The sequence below is a fragment of the Rhinoraja longicauda genome, chromosome 5, assembly GCF_053455715.1.
Source record: "Rhinoraja longicauda isolate Sanriku21f chromosome 5, sRhiLon1.1, whole genome shotgun sequence".
In the NCBI taxonomy this organism is placed as follows: domain Eukaryota; kingdom Metazoa; phylum Chordata; class Chondrichthyes; order Rajiformes; family Arhynchobatidae; genus Rhinoraja; species Rhinoraja longicauda.
In genome coordinates, this window is record NC_135957.1 from 73,308,512 (window position 1) to 73,329,053 (window position 20,542).

General features: G+C 43.9%; 1 protein-coding gene across 2 annotated transcripts in view; it reads left to right on the forward strand.

The window, feature by feature from the left end:
* Positions 1-4,656: 4,656 nt before the first annotated feature.
* The window catches only part of rngtt (RNA guanylyltransferase and 5'-phosphatase), a 268,716-nt gene continuing 252,830 nt past the window's right edge, over positions 4,657-20,542 (forward strand). Inside the window, exons 1-2 of one of the 2 annotated variants that reach the window (XM_078400229.1) lie at positions 4,657-5,136; positions 18,255-18,364. In XM_078400229.1, the coding sequence (XP_078256355.1) occupies positions 5,073-5,136; positions 18,255-18,364 (174 nt within the window). In that variant the 5' untranslated portion in view covers positions 4,657-5,072. The remainder of the gene's footprint in view (positions 5,137-18,254; positions 18,365-20,542) is intronic. The other variant, XM_078400230.1, reaches the window with a different exon arrangement.

The window sequence follows — 20,542 nt, forward strand, 5'->3', positions numbered from 1 at the left end:
CCCACCGACTCGCACAGCTATCTGGACTACACTTCTTCCCACCTGGTCCCCTGCAAAAAGTCTATCCCCTACTCCCAATTCCTCCGTCTACGCCGCATCTGCGCCCGGGATGAGGTGTTTCAGACTAGGGCTTCCGAGATGTCCTCGTTCTTCAGAAAACGGGGCTTCCCCATCTCCATTATAGATGAGGCTCTCACTAGGGTCTCTTCTACATCCCGCAGCTCCGCTCTTGCTCCCCCTCCCCCACTCGCAACAAGGACAGGATCCCCCTCGTTCTCACCTTCCACCCCACCAGCCAGCGGATCCAACATATCATCCACCAACATTTCCGTCACCTACAACGGGACCCCACCACTGGCCATATCTTCCCATCCCCTCCCCTCTCTGCGTTCCGCAGAGACCGTTCCCTCCGTAACTCCCTGGTCCACTCGTCCCTTCCTACCCAAACCACCCCAACCCCGGGCACTTTCCCCTGCAACCGCACGAGATGCAACACCTGTCCCTTTACCTCCCCCCTCAACTCCATCAAAGGACCCAAACAGTCTTTCCAGGTGAGACAGAGGTTCACCTGCACCTCCTCCAACCTCATCTATTGCATCCGCTGCTCTAGATGTCAACTTATTTATATCGGCGAAACCAAGCGCAGGCTCGGCGATCGCTTCGCTGAACACCTGCGCTCTGTCCGCATTAACGCAACTGATCTCCCGGTGGCCCAGCACATTAACTCCCCCTCCCATTCCCAGTCTGACCTCTCTGTCATGGGCCTCCTCCAGTGCCATAGTGAGGCCCGCCGGAAATTGGAGGAGCAGCACCTCATATTTCACCTGGGCAGTTTGCAGCCCGGTGGTGTTATGCTCTGGGGCACACAGGAACTGGACTCAAACGCACAAGTCACACACAAGAGTCAATTTGGAGAAAATAAAGGTGTTCTTTAATTTTCACATTAAAGAACACTGCGATTCAAACCAAAAACTCTAAACTTACTCAGCAACAAAAACATTAGTTACAAAAATTACTTGCTAGCTATACTACGACCGAGAGCACATGAATCACAATACGAACTGGCACAGGACAAAGGGAGGCGTGGACTATATATACATGAGGTAAGGGCACACAGGTGGAAACAATCAAGGCGGGGCTGACAATTACAATGGCAGGAAGTCAAGGGACCTGAAATGAGAATCTAAACACAGAACATGACACAAGACTAACAGATATGACGGGACATTACAGGTGGTATGAACGTCGACTTCTCCAATTTCAGATAGCTCCTCTGTCCCTCCCTTCCCCTCCTCCTTCCCAGATCTCCCTCTATCTTCCTGCCTCCACCTATATCCTTCCTTTGTCCCACCCCCGACATCAGTCTGAAGAAGGGTCTCGACCCGAAACGTCACCCATTCCTTCTCTCCCGAGATGCTGCCTGACCTGCTGAGTTACTCCAGCATTTTGTGAATACATCACCTATCCATTTCTCCAGATATGCTGCCTGACCCACTGGGTTACTCTTAAATAGCCAAACAGTGACCAGCAGCAGAATCCTGATTCCATTTAAATCAATACTGTTCTTCTGTCTGCACATGTAATATCATTTTTGAATCCCATTCCTCTAAATTAATGTTTCATTAGGTTTTTGGTTTATATTTTGTGTGTGTTATCTGGCCAGGAGAGAGAATGACATAAAAATCACAGTTAAGAGCATAAATCTAACTTTCTTGATTTATGTCTGTTTACCATTACCACAATCCATCTCTTTCCCACATTTTATTTTCTCACCAGCCCAATATTCACTTTATCATCTGTATAGTTGTTTTTTGCCCTTATTCACTGAGCCTGGCCTGAGCCCAACAATGTGGGAAAGAGTGGTGAAAGTTTGGAGAAGAGTTCCAGCCTTTATATAAGCACTCAAATTTCCATGGCAATTGAACCAAAAGCTAGTAAATTAGTAGGGTAACATATGATGAGTGTTTGACGGCACTGGGTCTGTAGTCGTTGTAGTTTAGAAGAATGAGGGGGAACCTCATTGAAACGTACCGAATAGTGAAAGACTTCGATAGAGTGGATGTGGAGAGGATGTATCGATTAGTGGGAGAGTCTAGGACATTTTTGGATATTTTTAAGGCAGAGATAGACTCTGAAGAAGGGTTGATCCAAAACGTCACCTATTCCATCTATCCAGAGACGCTACCTGCCCTGTTGAGTTACTTGAGCATTTTGTGTCTATGATTTAAAGGTTATGGGAAGAAAGCAGGAGAATGGGGTTGAGAGGGATAGATCGGCCATGATTGAATGGCGGAGAAGACACGATGGGTCGAACAGCCTAATTCTGCTCCTTAGACATGAATTTAATGTTTTATTTAATATTGCTGACATGTGAACAAAATGACACTGGAATAATTTATATTGTTGAAGACTGAATTTACAGTTGTCATTCAGTAACTACGGAAAAATATAATTATTCACATTTGGGATCGTGTTTAAATCGGGTTTTAAACTGGGTAGACGTATTATCACCGGCATACATTATGTGTAAAGGAATTTTGGTGGGAAGTGCCAATACTTTTGAATAAAATATATGTAGGGAGGAACTGCCAATACTGGTTTAAACCAAAGATAGACACAAAAAGCTAGATTAACTCAGCAGGACAGGCAGCATCTCTGGAGATACCTTTTATATCCAGCAATTCGCAGAGGAATATCAAGGGTGTTTTATAGACAATAGACAATAGGTGCAGGAGGAGGCCATTCGGCCCTTCGAGCCAGCACCGCCATTCAATGTGATCATGGCTGATCATTCTCAATCAGTACCCCGTTCCTGCCTTCTCCCCATACCCCCTGACTCCGCTATACTTAAGAGCTCTATCCAGCTCTCTCTTGAATGCATTCAGAGAATTGGCCTCCACTGCCTTCTGAGGCAGAGAATTCCACAGATTCACAACTCTCTGACTGAAAAAGTTTTTCCTTATCTCAGTTCTAAATGGCCTACCCCTTATTCTTAAACTGTGGCCCCTTGTTCTGGACTCCCCCAACATTGGGAACATGTTTCCTGCCTCTAACGTGTCTAACCCCTTAATAATCTTATATGTTTTGATAAGATCTCCTCTCATCCTTCTAAATTCCAGTGTATACAAGCCTAGTCGCTCCAGTCTATCAACATATGATAGTCCCGCCATTCCGGGAATTAATGGCATATATATACTGAAACGGAACAATGAAAATTTTACTTGCAGAAGCACAACAGACATGTAATGATAGTATGCAGTACATACCATAATAAACAACACAAAGTATAAAAACAAATATTATGCAAAGACAGATATATCATTGATGTTAAAAGGGGAAGTGTAACTAACAATTATTTGGCCAAACTCACCAGTTCCTTTTTTGAAGTAGAGTCGTTTTGTGCATTTATTTTTTTTAAAAAAAGTTTATCTTATATTGTTGAGATCACACTAGCAAGTTTTCATAAGTTGATAAGTGATAAGACCAGAATGAGGCCATTCGGCCCATCAAGTCTACTCCGCCATTCAATCATGGCTGATCTATCTATCTTTCCCTCTTAACTCCATTATCCTGCTTTCCCTCTTAACCCCATAAACCCTAACAGCTGTACTACTCAAGAATCTATCTCTGCCTCAAAAATAATCCATTGACTCAGCCTCCACAGCCTTCTGTGGCAATGAATTCCACAGATTCACCACCCTCTGACGAAAGAAATTCCTCCTTATCTGCTTCCTAAAGGAATGTCCTCTAATTCTGAGTCCATGACCTCAAGTCCTAGACTCTTCCCACGAGTGGAAACATCCTCTCCACATCCACTCTATCCAGGTCTATCACTATTCGGTAAGGTTTTCTTTTCTAAGAGCCCTGCCTCCAAAGAAAGCAGTGGAGGCCAATTCACTGGATGTTTTTCAAGAGACAGAGTTGGATATAGCTCTTAGGGCTAACGGAATGGGGAGAAAGCAGGCAGGGGGTACAGATTTTGGATGATCAGCCATGATCATATTGAATGACGGTGCTGGCGCCTATTTTCTATGTTAATTAATAATTTAATTAACAACTAGCTAATTAATTTATTGCATCGTATGGGAGGCGCATTCCCAATCTCGTTGTACCCCTATACAATGACAATAAAGATAGACAATAGATGCAGGAGGAGGCCATTTGGCCCTTCGAGCCAGCACCGCCATTCAATGTGATCATGGCTGATCATTCTCAATCAGTACCCCGTTCCTGCCTTCTCCCCATACCCCCTGACTCCGCTATCCTTAAGAGCTCTATCCAGCTCTCTCTTGAATGCATTCAGAGAATTGGCCTCCACTGCCTTCTGAGGCAGAGAATTCCACAGATTCACAACTCTCTGACTGAAAAAGTTTTTCCTCATCTCAGTTCTAAATAGCCTACCCCCTTATTCTTAAACTGTGGCCCCTTGTTCTGGACTCCCCCAACATTGGGAACATGTTTCCTGCCTCAAACGTGTCCAACCCCATAATAATCTTATGTTTCGGTAAGATCTCCTCTCATCCTTCTAAATTCCAGTGTCGATAAATTGTATTGTAAGAGGGATCTTGAAGTGCAGCAGCCAGTGCAGTGTTGCTCGGCGCGGCGGGGGCGCGCACAGGGAGCGAGCACGCGGTGGCCGCGCTATGTCGGGACTTGGGAGCGCGCACTCCCTGGCTCCAAGCCCCCGGAGAGGCCGCGTACACCTCGGGGGCGACCGCGTTCAGGTGAAGAAGTACCTCATCCGCCCTCCCACCCTAACCTTCCCTCCCCCGGGGGCTTCACATCCCCCCCCCCTCCCCTTCCCTCAGCTGGTCGACTGTTTGTAAAAAGAACCCATTAACAAAACGAAAACCCAAACAAGAGGGCCGCTGCAACCGAGAGGCGGGAAGCGGCCGGCTGGCTGGAGGCCTCAAAGCCTGGGCCTCGGGTGTAATGTGAGCCGAGAAAGCAGACCCGGCGGGAGCTGCCGCTCACGGGCGAACATTCATTTTGTAAAAAAATTGCTGGCCAGCGCGGAAGACTGAACATCTTGTGGAGTGCGTGCACTCTTGGTGCAGGTGTACACTAGCAACATGTCGAACAGCGCGGTGCCACCTCGGTGGCTGCACTGCCCGAGGAGAGGGCAACCCGTGGCAGGTGAGTTGCTGCCACTTTGCTTGCCCTTTCATCAGCTAACTTTACAAGTGTGGCGATGCACAAATTCCAGACACACACACACTTGTAGATTTCTGCTCAATTCCTGGCTGGGACAAACCCAATTGAAATTTACTCCCGTACTGTTTTAGCACCAATAGGAAGCTTTACATAAAGTTATTGGAGGGAGAAAGTTTATTAAAATAATGTGCTCATCACAACATTCGTTGGTTGTACATTAATTCACGACCGCTGACTGGTGAGTCACCACGCTCATGTTTGCTTTAATCAAGTTAAATCGCACGCCGTGTTTGTATTTATGAACACTTACTGCCGTAAAGGTTGTAGTAAATCGATTTATTTTCAAGAAGATCTGACAGTAGTGTAATATTTGTGTGTTCAACGTTATCAAAACTTTTGAGTATCAAGCAATCTGTGACGCCTTCTAGTGCTAGAAAGTGGTGGGTTCATTTGTAAACCTGAGGGGATGGTTTTATTACAAGGAGGATTTTTTGTAATAATCCTCGACCTTTGCTGGGTCGAGGTTTACAAACACGAATGGATATAAAGATAATCTGAACATTATTCTTGATTATAATGTGTACTTCTTGACTACATGTGTGATCCACAAGGAAATTAGGAAACTTACCAAGTTAAGACAAGGAGCTGTTCCTCCAGTAGCCTCACTCTGGCAATGGAGGAGGCCCCAGCACAGAGAGGTCAGTATGGGAACAGGAAAAGTAGTTAATATGGTTTTCAATCAGGAGATCCAGTCGGCCCAGGTGGACCCAAGCACAAATGTTCGGCGAAACGGTGCTGAGCCGACGCTTGGTTCGCCGACGTGCTGGAGGCCACAATCAGAGCACTGGATGCAGCAGAGAAGGTGCATGTATTCCTCTGGCAAGCTAGCATAGTGTTAGAGTTGCTGTCTCACAGCGCCAGAGACCCGGGTTCAATCCTGACTGCGTGCTGTCCGTATGGATTTTGTACGTTCTCTCTATGGGTTTTCTCTGGATGCTCCGGTTTCCTCCCACACTCCAAAGACGCACAGGTTTGTAGCTTAATTAGCTTCTGTAAATTGTATATTGTTCCTAGTGTGTAGGATAGTGCTAGTGTTCATAGTGATCGCTGGTCGGCGCTGACTCAGTGGGCCGAATGGCTTGTTTCGGCTCTGTATATCGAAGCTCTGTATCATCTGGAAGGACTGAGGTCCATGGATGGATGTGAAGGAAGAGGTGCAGAGACAGGAATTACATCTCCAGTTGCAGGGGAAAGTACCTTGCGAGGGGGTGGTTTGGGTGGGAATGTATTAGTTCCTTGAGCTTGGTAAAGTGTTTGGAGGGGATGATGGTGTTGAATGCTGAGCTGTAGTCAATGAACTGCCTGACGTCTGTGCTTTTATTATCCAAGTGGTCCCGTGAGGAGTGGTATAAGAAAATAACTGCAGATACTGGTACAAATCAAAGGTATTTATTCACAAAGTGCTGGATTAACTCAGCAGGTCGGGCAGCATCTCGGGAGGGAAGGAATGGGTGACGTTTCGGGTCGAGACCCTTCTTCAGACCCCTGAGGAGTGGTGGTGGGCAAATATTAATGGATCTAGGTTCTTGCTAAGGTAGGAGTTGATATGTGCCACAACCAACTTCTTAAGTCATTGAGGCATGTCACTTTACTCTTCTTGGGCCCCAGGTATTATTGGTGCCCTTTTAAACCCTTTCTAGCTGGGAAGGGTACTGAGAAGATTTACCAGGCTAGAGGGTCTGAGCTATAGGGAGAGGTTGAGTAGGCTGGGACTCTATTCCTGGGAGCGCAGGAGGATAAGGGGTGATCTTATTGAGGTGTATAAAATCATGAAAGGAATAGATCGGGTAGATGCGCAGAGTCTCTTGCCCAGAGTGGGTGAATCAAGGACCAGAGGACATAGGTTTAAGATGAAGGGAAAAAGATTGAATAGGAATCTGAGCGGTAACTTTTTCACACAAATGATGGTGAAAACTGCCAGAGGAGGTAGTTGAGGCAGGGACTATCCCAACATTTAAGAAACAATAAGACAGGCACATGGATAGGACAGATAGATACAAAAAGCTGGAGTAACTCAGCAGGACAGGTAGCATCTCTGGAGAGAATGAATGGGTGACGTTTCGGGTCGAGACCGTTCTCCAGTCTGAAGAAGGGTCTCGACCCGAAACATCACCCATTCCTTCTTTCCAGAGATGTTGCCTGTCCGCTGAGTTACTCATGCTTTTTGTGGCTATCTTCGATTTAAACCAGCATCTGCAGTGCCTTCTTACACATGGATAGAACAGGTTTGGAGGGATATGGACGTAATGCGGGCAGGTGGGACTGGTGTGGGCAAGTTGGGCCGAAGGGCCTGTTTCCACACTATCACTCTATGAATGTAAAGCAGGTGGGCGGAACAACTGACCTCAGTAATGAGAGGTGGAACATGTCTGCAAAAGTCCAGCCTGTTCATCCATGTAGGTTTTGAGAAGTCAGGTCCAGAAGCATTCTGAGAGTTTGCCCTCGTGTAGGATCTTCTGACTGAGATTGCAATACCATCAGGGGCTATGGAGGCACAAGAAGTGTCCACAACTCTGTACTCCACAATTTGAGATTTGTAATAGAAAAAATCACATGTGGTTAAAGTGCACATTGTCAGATTTTAGTAAAGGCCATTTTTATACATTTTGGTTTCACCCTGTTGAAATTACAGCACTGTTTATGCATAGTCCCCCCCATTTCAAGACACCATAATGTTTGGGACACATGGCTTCACAGGCGTTTGTAATTGCTCAGGTGTGTTTAATTGCCTCTTTAATGCAGGTTTTAGAGAACTCTCAGCACCTAGTCTTTAGTTCTGCATGACAGCATGGAAGCAGGCCCTTCGGCCCACCAAGTCCACACTGATCATCGATCATCCATTCACACTAGTTCACTCTCCCTACACAGTAGGGGCAATTTTACAGAGGCCATCACCCTACAAACCTTCACGTTTTTGGGGTGTGGGAAGAAACTGGAGCACCTGGAAGAAACCCATACGGTCACAGGGAGAACACGCAAACTTCACAGAGAGCAGCAGAGGTGAGGATCGAGCTTGGGTCTCTGGCGCTGTGAGGCAGCAGCTCTACCGGCTATGCCACTGTGGAATTGTGCAATGAAAAAGTTGTTGATAATCTTGCATTTTATTTTTCATAATGATAAACTGCAGAAACAATGCAGAGAGGCTTCCAATGGCACAGGCATTTTAAGAGTGGCATAATGCTGCCACCTCACAGATCCAGGGGTCCAAGTTTGATCCTGACCTTGGGTGTTTTGTTGGAGTGATTGTGAATGCGTGGATTCGTCTTGTGATTGCATGGATTTCTGCAAAAGATTGTTACTTGGATTGTTCTTCTCGGGGCAGGTATGTAGGTCAAATAACAGTCTCGAGTGGTAAGTGAATGGGTGAGATCATGGCAGGTGGAATCTAATGTGAAATTTGGGTTTGATAAATTGATTAAAAATAGAGAAGTGGCGTATATGTTTTTTTTTAGATGTTGAGCGCTAGAAAAAGACTGGAGACATTAGTAATGATGTTTCAAGAATCACTGGAGTCAGCAATGGTTCCAGAGGACTGGAAAACAATTCCACTGTTCAAGAAGGGAGTGAGGCAACAGAAAGGGAATTATAGGCTGTTTCGCCTGACTTCTGTGGTTGGTAAGATGTTAGAATCATTATTAAGGATGGGGTTTCGGGCTACTTGGAAGCACAAGGCCAAAGTCAGCATGGGGGGATCTTGCCTGACAAATCTGTTGGAATTCTATGAGGAGTAACAAGCAGGACAACTAAGCTGTTCCAGCCTAGAATGAGCTAGAAGCAAACTATCTGGATTTTCAAGCAATCGAATGCTGGATGATTGGTGTTTTACTCTATTTGGATATTAAGTGAATCAAGTGATTTGGGATAAATGTAGGAAGATAGTATTGATATAAAAGATCAAACATGATTTATCCCTGATCATAATGAATAATCCCAACAGACTCCGGGCAAGGATGTTTTCCCTGCCCCCTTCTTTACTGCTTGTGCACCCATGACTGCAGCCATGTACAAATCTAATTCAATTTATAAATTTGCAGACGACACCACCGTTGTGGGCTGGATATCAAATAATGATGAGGCGAAGTACAGGAAGGAGATTGAGAACCTCGTGACCTCTTGTAGAAAAACAAGCTTTCTCTCAATGTCAGCAAGCCAAAAGAGATAGCGAGGCGACCCTGGGCACATACCCCAGTTTGTCTTGATGGCGACGAAGTAGAGATGGCAGAAAACCTCAAATTCCTAGGAGTAAATATCACCAACAACTTCTCCTGGACCACACATATTGAAGCAATGGCAAACAAACCATACCAACGCCTCTACTTCCTTAGAAGGCTTAGGAAGTTCGGCATGACACCAACAACTTTCACCAAATTCTACAGATGCGCCGTGGAAAGCATTTTTGGGAACAGCTCCATCCAAGACCGAAGAAATTGCAGAGAATTGTGGACGCAGCCCAGACCATCACACAAACCAACCTCCCTTCTATTGACTCCATTTATAACTCACTCTGCCTCGGCAAGGTTACCAACATAATCAAGGACGAGTCGCACACTGGCCACTCCCTCTTCTCCCTTCTCCCTCATTGCATCGCATACTATCTACCTCATTGGAGACCTTTGGACTATCTTTGATCAGACTAGACATGACAATAAACAAACTAAACTCAACTATTTGAGCAGTGGTAATCTGTTGAATGCAAAAATTATTGTATTCCTTACTTCTGAGACTTCTCCTTTTTGGTTGCCAGGGGAATGGAATCGAAAGATAAGGAAGTACTTCACACGGTTTTAGTTTCCTTTCTTAATGAAGAACATAATTGTTTTGGTCGAAGATAGACACAAAAAGCTGGAGTACCTCAGTGGCAGAGGCAGCATCTCTGGAGAGGAGGAATGGGTGATGTTTTGGGTCGAGACCCTTCTTCAGACCCGTCTTGACCTGAAACATCACCCATTCCTTCTCTCCAGAGATGCTGCCTGTCCCGCTGAGGTACTCCAGCTTTTTGTGTCCATCTTCGGTTTAAACCAGCATCTGCAGTTCCTTATTACGCATACTTGTTTTGATAATGAAAGTGGAAGTTCACTATATTGATTTCTAGCATAAAGAGATTGATCTGTAAGGAAAAATGTATATGTGAATTCTGTAGTTTAAGAAAAATAAGACATGACTTCACTGAACTTTTGAAGATTCCAAAGGTGTTTACTAGGTTAGAAAGTCTGAGGAGAATGAGCATAATGAAGAAGTTCTGAACTAGGAGATTTGTCACAATAAGGGGTTGGCTACTGACTGTGGTGAGGGGAATTTCTTTTGATAGTTGTCAGATTTTGAAGTTCTGTATCCCAAGGGTTGTTGGATTTTACAAGAGAGTTTGGACTGTAGACTGTGAGTAATGTAGCGGCAGAAAGTGGATTGAGGTCGGATTGTTGAAAGTCAGAGCAGGTTTAAGAGACCATGGGACCTATTCTTGCTCCTTATTTATGATATTTTGGTGTGTCCATAACCATTGGTGGAGAATTCTAAAGTTTCACAACCTTATCTTCTCAATATTTGGTTGAAGATAAAATAACCCAGGATAACCTTTGCAACAAAGGTGGGCATATCTCCTGATCCTTATGGCAAACCGAATGAGTTAAGCATTAAGAATAAGTCTAAAGAATGGTCTTGACCCGAAACGGCACCCATTCCTTCTCTCCAGAGATGCTGCCTGTCCTGCTAGTTACTCCAGCATTTTGTGTCTACCTTCGATTTTAAACTAGCATCTGCAGTTCTTTCCTATACTGAATGAGTTAAGCAATTTATTTCCAATTATACTTTGTCCATTTACCTGAAATCTTGTAAGTTAAAAAGTCTTACATTGATGAAACTGGTCTGTAACCACATTTATAAGTTTGGTATATAATTGGTTAATATCAGTGTCATACAGTACAGAAACAGGCTCTTTGGCCCAACTTGTCCAGGCTGACCAATATTGCAATGCTTGATGTCATTGCTAGGTTTTATATTTATAGTGCTGTAAGCAAGAATGCAATTCATTTTTGGACATTGAACTCAAGAATGAGGAAGTTGGGATATCTGTATTATGAGGCGGTTCTAAACTTTAAAAACCGCTTAACGTAATTTACGGTCCTAACTGTTAGGAAATGGGGAGATTTGCTGCTGCTTCAAACTTGTGAAAATCAGTGTATTAAAAAATCTAGACTGTTTAAATGGAGAAAAGGAAATTTGAACTTCATTTATCTCTGGGAGAACTCTGAAAAATTCACACATCTGAATAATGAAAAGTCAAACTCCTATATACCTGGAGTCAATATTTGATGAGCATGAAGTTATCTACTTAAACATTTGTTTTCATGTTTATCATGGCAAGAGAAGGGATTTTTGTTCAATTGTAGGTATAATGCTAAAACAGACCCACAAATGAGATGGTAAGAAATACTTGTGAGATGCTGCCATATGAAAATTGTTGCTGTTAGAAACATAGAAACATAGAAAATAGGTGCAGGAGTAGGCCATTTGGCTCTTCGAGCCTGCACCGTCATTCAATATGATCATGGCTGATCATCCAGCTCAGTAGCCTGTACCTGCCTTCTCTCCATACCCCCTGATCCCTTTAGCAAAAAGGGCCACATCTAACTCCCTCTTAAATATAGCCAAAGGAACTGGCCTCAACTACTTTCTGTGGCAGAGAATTCCACAGACTCACCACTCTCTGTGTGAAGAAATGTTTTCTCATCTCGGTCCTAAAAGACTTCCCCCTTATCCTTAAGCTGTGACCCCTGGTTCTGGACTCCTCCAACATCGGGAACAATCTTCCCGCATCTAGCCTCTCCAACCCCTTAAGAATTTTATATGTTTCTATAAGATCCCCCCTCAGTCTTCTAAATTCCAGCGAGTACAAGCCCAGTCTATCCAGTCTTTCCTCATATGTAAGTCCCTCCATCCCAGGGATCAATCTGGTGAACCTTCTCTGTACTCCCTCTAAGGCAAGAACGTCTTTCCTCAGGTTAGGAGACCAAAACTGCACACAATACTCCAGGTGCGGTCTCACCAAGGCCCTGTACAACTGTGCAGTTAGAATTGGACTCGTGTCTGAAAGCTATGCCCCCTAGTCTCTGACATTTCCACTCTGGAAGATAAAAGTTTTGAATGTCTACCCTATCCATGGCCCTATGTATAAATGACAGATTAATTTGATACCTTTGGTGATTTGGACACAAAAGAGATATGAAATAAAATAGTATTTCACAATCACTACTAATGCTTCACTTGGCCAAGTCCGTGGTCCCTGCATGCTTCAAAAGATCCATCATCATACCAGTGCCAAAGAATGCCTCTCCAGCTTGTTTGCATGACTATCGACCGGTGGCCCTCACCTTGGTAGTCATGAAATGCTTCGAGAGGCTGATCAAGAACCACATCTGTGCCTTCCTCCCTCGCAATATGGACCCGCTGCAGTTCGCATACTGTCCGAACAGATCCACGGATGATGCGGTCTCCCAGGTTCTGCACACCACTCTCTCGCATCTGGACAGCCAGAAGGGCGGCTATGTGAGGATGCTGTTCATTGATTTTAGTTCAACTTTCAACACAATAGTCCCCACCAGACTGGCTGAGAAGCTGCTGGAACTGGGGCTTAACACTCACCTGTGTGCCTGGGTCCTGGACTTTCTCACCACCAGGCCCCAAGTGGTCAAGATGGGGAGACATACTTCTAACCCCCTCATCCTGAACACAGGATCCCCCCAAGGTTGTGTCCTTAGCCCCCTACTATACTCCCTGTACACACATGACTGTGTGGCCAGGTTCAGCTCCAACTCCATCAAGTTTGCTGATGACACTGGTGGTGGGCCTGATCTCCGATAACGATGAGAAGACCTACTGGGAGGAGGTGGCTGATCTGGCACTCTGGTGTCAGGACAGCAGCCTCCTCTTGAATGTCACAAAAACTAAGGAGCTGATTGTAGACTTTAGATGGGCTCAACATCCGAGGACATACACGCCACTGGAGTTAAATGGGATTACTGTGAATAGGGTGAGCAGCTTTAAATACCTGGGAGTCCACATCACAGAGGATCTGACATGGACAACACACATTGTCGTACTGGTGAGTAAGGCAAGGCAGCACCTATACCACCTCAGACAGTTGAAATTTAGTGTCTCTGTGGATCCTTCAGTGCTTCTACTCTTGGGCTTTAGAAAGCATCTTGTCCGGGAACATCACAATCTGGTTTGGGAACAGCTCTGCCCAGAAGAGGAAGGCTCTGCGGAGTGTAGTGCGTTCGGCTGAACGCACTATGGGAACTACACTCTCCCCCCTGCAGGACCTATACATCAGGAGGTGCAGATCCAGAGCCAGCAATATTATGGGGGACCCCTACCACCCCAGCAATGGACTGTTCCAGCTGCTACGGTCAGGCAAACGCCTCCGCTGTCACGCTGTGAGAACAGAGGATGAGATGGAGTTTCTTCCCACAGGCCATCAGGACTGGACTAATTTAATTTACTGTATTAATTTATTTTTTGTGTTACAATTTTTTTTTCTATTCTGTTTTGTAGTTTAGCACAATCTGCAGGCGTTGCCACTTTCATTTCACTGCACATCTTGTGACAAATAAACTTGACTTGCCAGAGATGCTGACTGACCTGTTGAGCTACTTCAGCACTTTGTCTCTTCACTTGGAAGAGATGAACAGGATTTTATGCCATGTGTTGTCTGTTATTGGCCATATTTGTGCTTTGATAAGTTAATGAACAGTGAGATGCAATCATCATTACTTTTGATCTTAGTTAATTTGTTAACATATCTAGTTTAGTTAAGAGTTAGTGTGGAAACAGGCTTTTCAACTCACCGAGTTCACGTCGACCTGCGATCACGCATATTCTAATTCTATCCTACACACTAGGGACAATTTACAGGTCAATTAACTGCGAATCATGCACGTCTTTGGAGTGCGGGAGGAAATCTGAAAACCCATGTGGTCATGGAGAATGTATAAACTTTGTACAGATAGCACCCGTAGTAAAGCAGCAACTCTACCGCTGCGTCACTGTGCTGCCATCTGAACTGCCCAAAACCACATTTCTTTTTTAAAGGTGTTTTATAACTGCGATTGAAGGATCTCTAGTGAATCAGTGCAATGGTGCTAGTATCTGAAAGCGGGGTTGAATTATTTGAATGTATTCTTTCATGTATATGTATTATCGGGAGTGGATCTCAAATGTAACTGGTGACATTATTGTATTTTCCCAGATAATCCTTTTTGTGGTTTAATTTGTCATAATAATGTGCTCATTAGAAAATAGCTATCCTTGCATAAATCTCTGTAATAGTCTAAATACAGTAACTTAGATTATTATCATAAGTAGGTCATTTACTCGGCAGCAGTTAATATATGCATTGAAACATTTTTGCTTTATTTATTCTTGCCATTTTGCAAGTACATTAGCGACACTGAAATTACTCATGTACTGGCACACCTGCGGCCTTTAGTCTGCTACATTGACTCGAAGGCTTCTGGCATCAGGTAAAACACAAACAAGAAAATTTAATCACCACCTAATGTCCTTCCTTGGGTGGTGAACCTGTTGAACAACATTTGGAAGAAGCGCTGAGAGCAGCAAAGGCAAAGAATGTATTTGATGGGCACTTCAATTCTCATCACCAAGAATGGCTCTTCGGCACTGGCGCTGGCTGTATCTTTTGCCAGATTTGTTCTGACCTGGTTTGACTTAAGAAAATGCAATGCCTCTCATTTATCTGAATTAACTCCTTCTGCCGATTATCAGCCCACATGCCAAGTTAATCCAGATCCCCAGAACTTTGATAGCCTTCCTGTTCAGAAGACCTCCATTATTGGTGTGGATTGCAAGTTTATTAACCACATTGTCATCCATGTTAATACTATGGATGGCAAACCATAGCGGACCCAGCAACTTGGAAAGCAGTGACACGATCCCCTTCCCAGTGTCAAATCACAAATGGGCCAGCTTTTAAATGAAGAGTTTTCATATGTATTTACTGAGGCGGTCAAGGAAGGAAAGGAACTGAGGGAAATGAGCAGTGTGTTTACCTACATTCTAATACAAAAAGAATATGGAATTGGGTAAATCTGCAGAGCCTGACCAATTGTACTCTTGGACATTGTGTGAAGCTAGGGAAGAAATTGCAGGGTCCATGCAGAAATATATTTGCATCGTCTTTAGTCACTTGGGAAATATGGGAAGACTGAAAGATGGCTAATGCTGTACATTTAAGAAGGGTTGCAAGGATAATTCAAGGAACTACTGGCCTGTGAGCCTTTCATCAGTGGTGGGGAAGGTAATAGAGGGATTTCTGAAGAACAGGATCTCCCAATATTTAAATAAGCAAGGACCGATTGGGGATAGCTTTGTGCATAGTAAATTGTGCCTCACAAAACTTGATTGAGTTGTTTGGGGCTAGTCCAGATGGTTAGATCACATGGGATCCAGGATGAGCTAGCCAACTGGTTTCAAAATTGGCCTGGTAGAAGAGTCAAAAGGTTATAGTAGAGGGTAGTTTTTCCTGAAGAGTCCCAGTTCTTTCACCAGTCTTACTGTCTCCGACTACGTTCTATCTTTGCCCCGCTCACTCCCCTGACATACATCAGTCTGAAGAAGGGTCTTGACCCGAAACATCACCCATTCCTTCTCTCCAGAGATCCTGCCTGTCCCGCTGAGTTAAGGGCCTGTCCCACTTAGGCGATTTTAAGACGACTAGGCTATCGCCGAACGTTCGCCGGGGTGTCGCAGGCATGATCGTGAGGAGTCTTCCAAAGATCGTAGTGGATCTCGGCACGTCGCCGAGAAATCAAACGGTTTTAAATCTCTCGGCGACAGCTGGCTTGTCGCTAGGCATCGTAGTTTATTGCAGTCGCTGTCCCCAGGTTTGATAGGTTCTCTTAAGATACATTTAGAAGCACATAATATTAAAATACGTAAAGTCATTTCAAAATACCATAAAATGCTTGTGTTTAACCAATTTATTTACCGTCAGGACATTTGACAGGTAGATTGGAGGTGACAGTTTGACGGTCAGGTAAGCGTGGGAATTTTTGCGATGTTTTTGGCCTCAGCCATCACATTTAAAGCGGGCCCCAAACCCTGATATTCAACCCAGAAACGAGATATGCATCTCCCTTACATTTTCAAAGAATGCCCACACACTTTTCACAAAGCTCCAGTGAACCACTTTTAAAATTATTTTTTTAATACAGCTATTAGTAAACTGGAAGTAAATCCAGTTTATGCCTTGTTACAGTGAAGCTTGGTTTTTAAGTAACCCATACAAGATGTTATGGTTCAAAACTCTCAAGTACTTACCGACTTGTCAGTGATTTCAGCGAAAACCAAGATGCCGGAGAAGCATTGACAGCGTGGGAATTTTCGCGATGTTTCAGAAGACGCTGTAATCTCGACCTGACTCGGCATTGTCGTCGGGTAAAAGAAAAGTTTGGCAATCTGCTACGACTTTGACAGTCGCCGGCAGTCGCCAAAAAGATCGCCTAAGTGGGATAGGCCCTTTACTCCAGCATTTTGTGTTTACCTTTGATTTAAACCAACATCTGTAGTTCTTTCCTGCATGCAGGTACAGCAGGCAGTGAAGAAAGCTAATGGCATGTTGGCCTTCTTTGCGAGAGGATTTGAGTTTAGGAGCAAGGAGGTCCTACTGCAGTTGTACAGGGCCCTGGTGAGACCGCACCTGGAGTATTGTGTGCAATTTTGGTCTCCTAATTGGAGGAAGGACATTTATTGCTATTGAGGTAGTGCAGCGTACGTTCACCAGGTTAATTCCTGGGATGGCGGGACTGACATGATGAAAGAATGGGTCGACTGGGCTTGGATTCACTGGAATTTACAAGGATGAGGGGATCTTATAGAAACATAAAATTCTTAAAGGATTGGACAGGCTAGATGTAAGAAAAATGTTCCTGATGTTGGGGGACTCCAGAACCAGGTGTCACAGTTTAAGAATAAGGGTAGGCCATTTAGGACTGAGATGAGGAAAAACTTCTTCCCCCAGAGAGTTGTGAATCTGTGGAATTCTCTGCCATAGAAGGCCGTGGAGGCCAATTCACTGGATGTTTTTCAAGAGAGAGTTAGGTTTAGCTCTGAGGGCCAAAGGAATCATCAGATATGGGGTAAAAGCAGGAACAGGGTACTAATTTTTGATGATCAGCCATGATCATATTGAATGGTGGTGCTGGCTCGAAGGGCCGATTGGCCTACTCCTGCACCAATTTTTCTATGTTCTATTTTTCTATTTTCTCTATTGACATTTGTGCATCCATGTTCTATTAAACAATGTAACATAGTGTCTACAACATTTTTAGCTTGCGGTGACAAAAGTAAACTTATTGCTTTGATTTTTTTTCTAAAGTCCTGCAGGAAATGTTATTTAGTTATCATGTGTCTGAAACACTCTAGTCCTTAATACCATTTCCTATATTGACACAATTCTTTAGAATGTGATTTTTCTATAACATGAGGTCGCTGAGGAGCAGAGCAATCAATACAAAGACATTTCTCGACAATGTACAAGTCGGCCATTCCATTTCACTCAATTTCTGTCTGAGTTGATTCTTAAGGGAATGAGGGGCAGACAACTTTTGAGAACTCCTGCACAGTAAGGGATTGTTTGCAAACCAAGAGTAAGAGATTACGTGGGATGAAGATGGGAATCGAATACTGAAGGATTCATCCACATGAACAGAATATTTGTCAAAGGGAAAGCAGTGTGTATTTTGTTGGATTAATAATTTAGTTGTTGGAGGCTATGTGATCGGAGACCAGTGAAGATCATTGATGATGGATGAAAGGATAGAGTTTCAGGTTAGATACAGAGAGAACCAATTTCAGCTAAATGAAGTTCACAATCACAGCAAAGACTGGCTGGTTCTCTTCCATCGACAGTTCCGAGTCTCTTGTCCTCTATTCTGTTCAGATCAGAGATGCAATTAGTGTGAACTTCATAACCTCCACTTGTGAGCTTTAACAACTTAGTTTGGTTTTCTCTAATTACTTTGCAGGAAAGTTTTTGCCTTTGAAAACTATGTTGGGATTAAGATATGATGCTCACGTTCCTGAAGAGAATCGATTTCATCCTAGTATGCTTTCAAACTATCTAAAGAGTTTAAAGGTAAGGAACTAAACATGAATCTTAACCGTGTTGCTCTTTCATGGCGCAGATTAAATTGATGATAGGAAATTTTATTTTTAATTGGAAACACATAAATAAAGTAGGAACACTAGAGTTCCAATGCCAACCAGCTAAGGAAGGACATTTATGAAGATGCCAAAAATCTGGGGTAATTGAAATTTGGCAGATCCTGCAGCAGGAATAATCTAATGAATCAATTTTTGAAAGATTCACAACAAAATAATAGATTTTTGTCATTTAAACTTAACTTTTGTTTACAGGAAACAAAAAGTGGAAAAAAATCACGCTTTTCTCCTCGAGGACCTCGAGCAACTGTATTTTAAATGTATTTATCAGTGTTTTGATATGTCATCCTGTTTCCTAGAAGGATGAGAGGGGATCTTATAGAAACGTATAAAATTATAAGTTGGGGATGTACAGAGCCAGGGGCCACAGTCTAAGAATAAAGGGGAGGCCATTTAAAACTGAGGCGAGAAAAAACTTTTTCACTCAGAGTTGTGAATTCTCTGCCACGGAAGGCAGTGGAGGCCAATTCACTGGATGAATTTAAAAGAGAGCTAGATAGAGCTCTCGGGGCTAGCGGAATCAAAGGATATGGGGAGAAGGCAGGCACAGATTAGTGATTGTGGATGATCAGCCATGATAACAATGAATGGCGGTGCTGGCTCGAAGGGCGAAATGGCCTCCTCCTGCACCTATTTTCTATGTTTCTATGTTTGTGTAACCCATAGAACTCAATCGTGTACAAGATTAGATTTAGATGCATTGGTTGAGGGATAAGTGTTGCTCTTTGATAGGATCCTATACCATGGGATAGGTATTTTGTAGCATGGGATAACTTGCTATTTAAGTTATCCTATACCCACCTGAATATGTCTTAAAAGTAATGTCTCATTTTCAAGATGGCGACTTTGACAAGGCAGCATTGAAAAACTGACATCAATGATGAATAATAACTAAACAAATAAAATGTGTCGGAAGGAACTGCAGATACTGGTTTACACCGAAGAGAGTCACAAAATGCTGGTGTAACTTAGTGGGACAGGCAGCATCTCTGGAGAGAATGAATGGGTGACGTTCGACCAGAAACATAATCCATTCCTTCTAAACAAATAAAATGTTTACCCTTAATAGCAGGGCTCTTTATTGCATGGGCTGTGAACAAGGTGTGTGGGAGCAGATTGATGGAGAGCAGGGCCAGATGAGTGGACCGAGGGCTTTGAGAAAATGGATTGAAGTGTGGTTCAGGCTGGAAATTATCTGGGAATGTGGCAAGATGTTCGACTGGAAGTTGGGGACCAAATGACAGGAAAGGTGGGATGTGTAAGTGATGACTGGAGGGTTTTGTGGGAGGATCTGTTTGTTTGTCCAAAGCCTGTTCATACGTTGTGCCTTTGGATATAGACATTAATGTGGATGGGTTAGTGAGTAAGTTTGCTGACGACACCAAAATTGGAGGAGTTGCAGACAGTGAGGAAGTGTGTCGGAGGATATAGTGGGATATAGATCAGCTGCAGAAATGGGTGGAGAAATGGCAGATGGAGTTGACCCGAGCATGTGCGAGGTACTGCATTTTGTGAGGTTGAATGTAAGGAGACTGTATACAGTTAATGGCACGACCCACAACAGCAATCATGTGCAGAGGGATCTTGGAGTCCAAGTTCATGCCCTCTGAGATAAGGAAAAACGTTTTCACCCAGAAAGTTGTGGATCTGTGGAATTCTTTGCCACAGAAGCCAGTGGAGGCCAATTCATTGGATGTATTCAAGAGAGAGTCGGATATAGCTCTTAGGGTTAACAAGGGATATGGGGAGAAAGCAGGGTACTGATTCTGGATGATCAGCCATGATCACGTTGAATGGTGGTGCTGGCTTGAAGGGCCGAATGGCCTACTCCCGCACCTATTTTCTATGTTTCCATGTTTCATGCTCACTAAAGGTGGCAGCACAAGTAGATAGATGGTAACAAAGGCATATGGTATGCTTGCCTTCACTGCCAGGGGCATTGAATATAAAGGCCAGGAAGTCATGATGTAACTCGAAAAGGTGGTTAGGCTGCATTTGGAGTATTGTGTGGAGTTCTGATTGCCCCATTACAGTAAAGATGTGGGAGCTTTGGAGGGGGTGCAGATGAGGTTTACCAGAATACTGCCTGGAT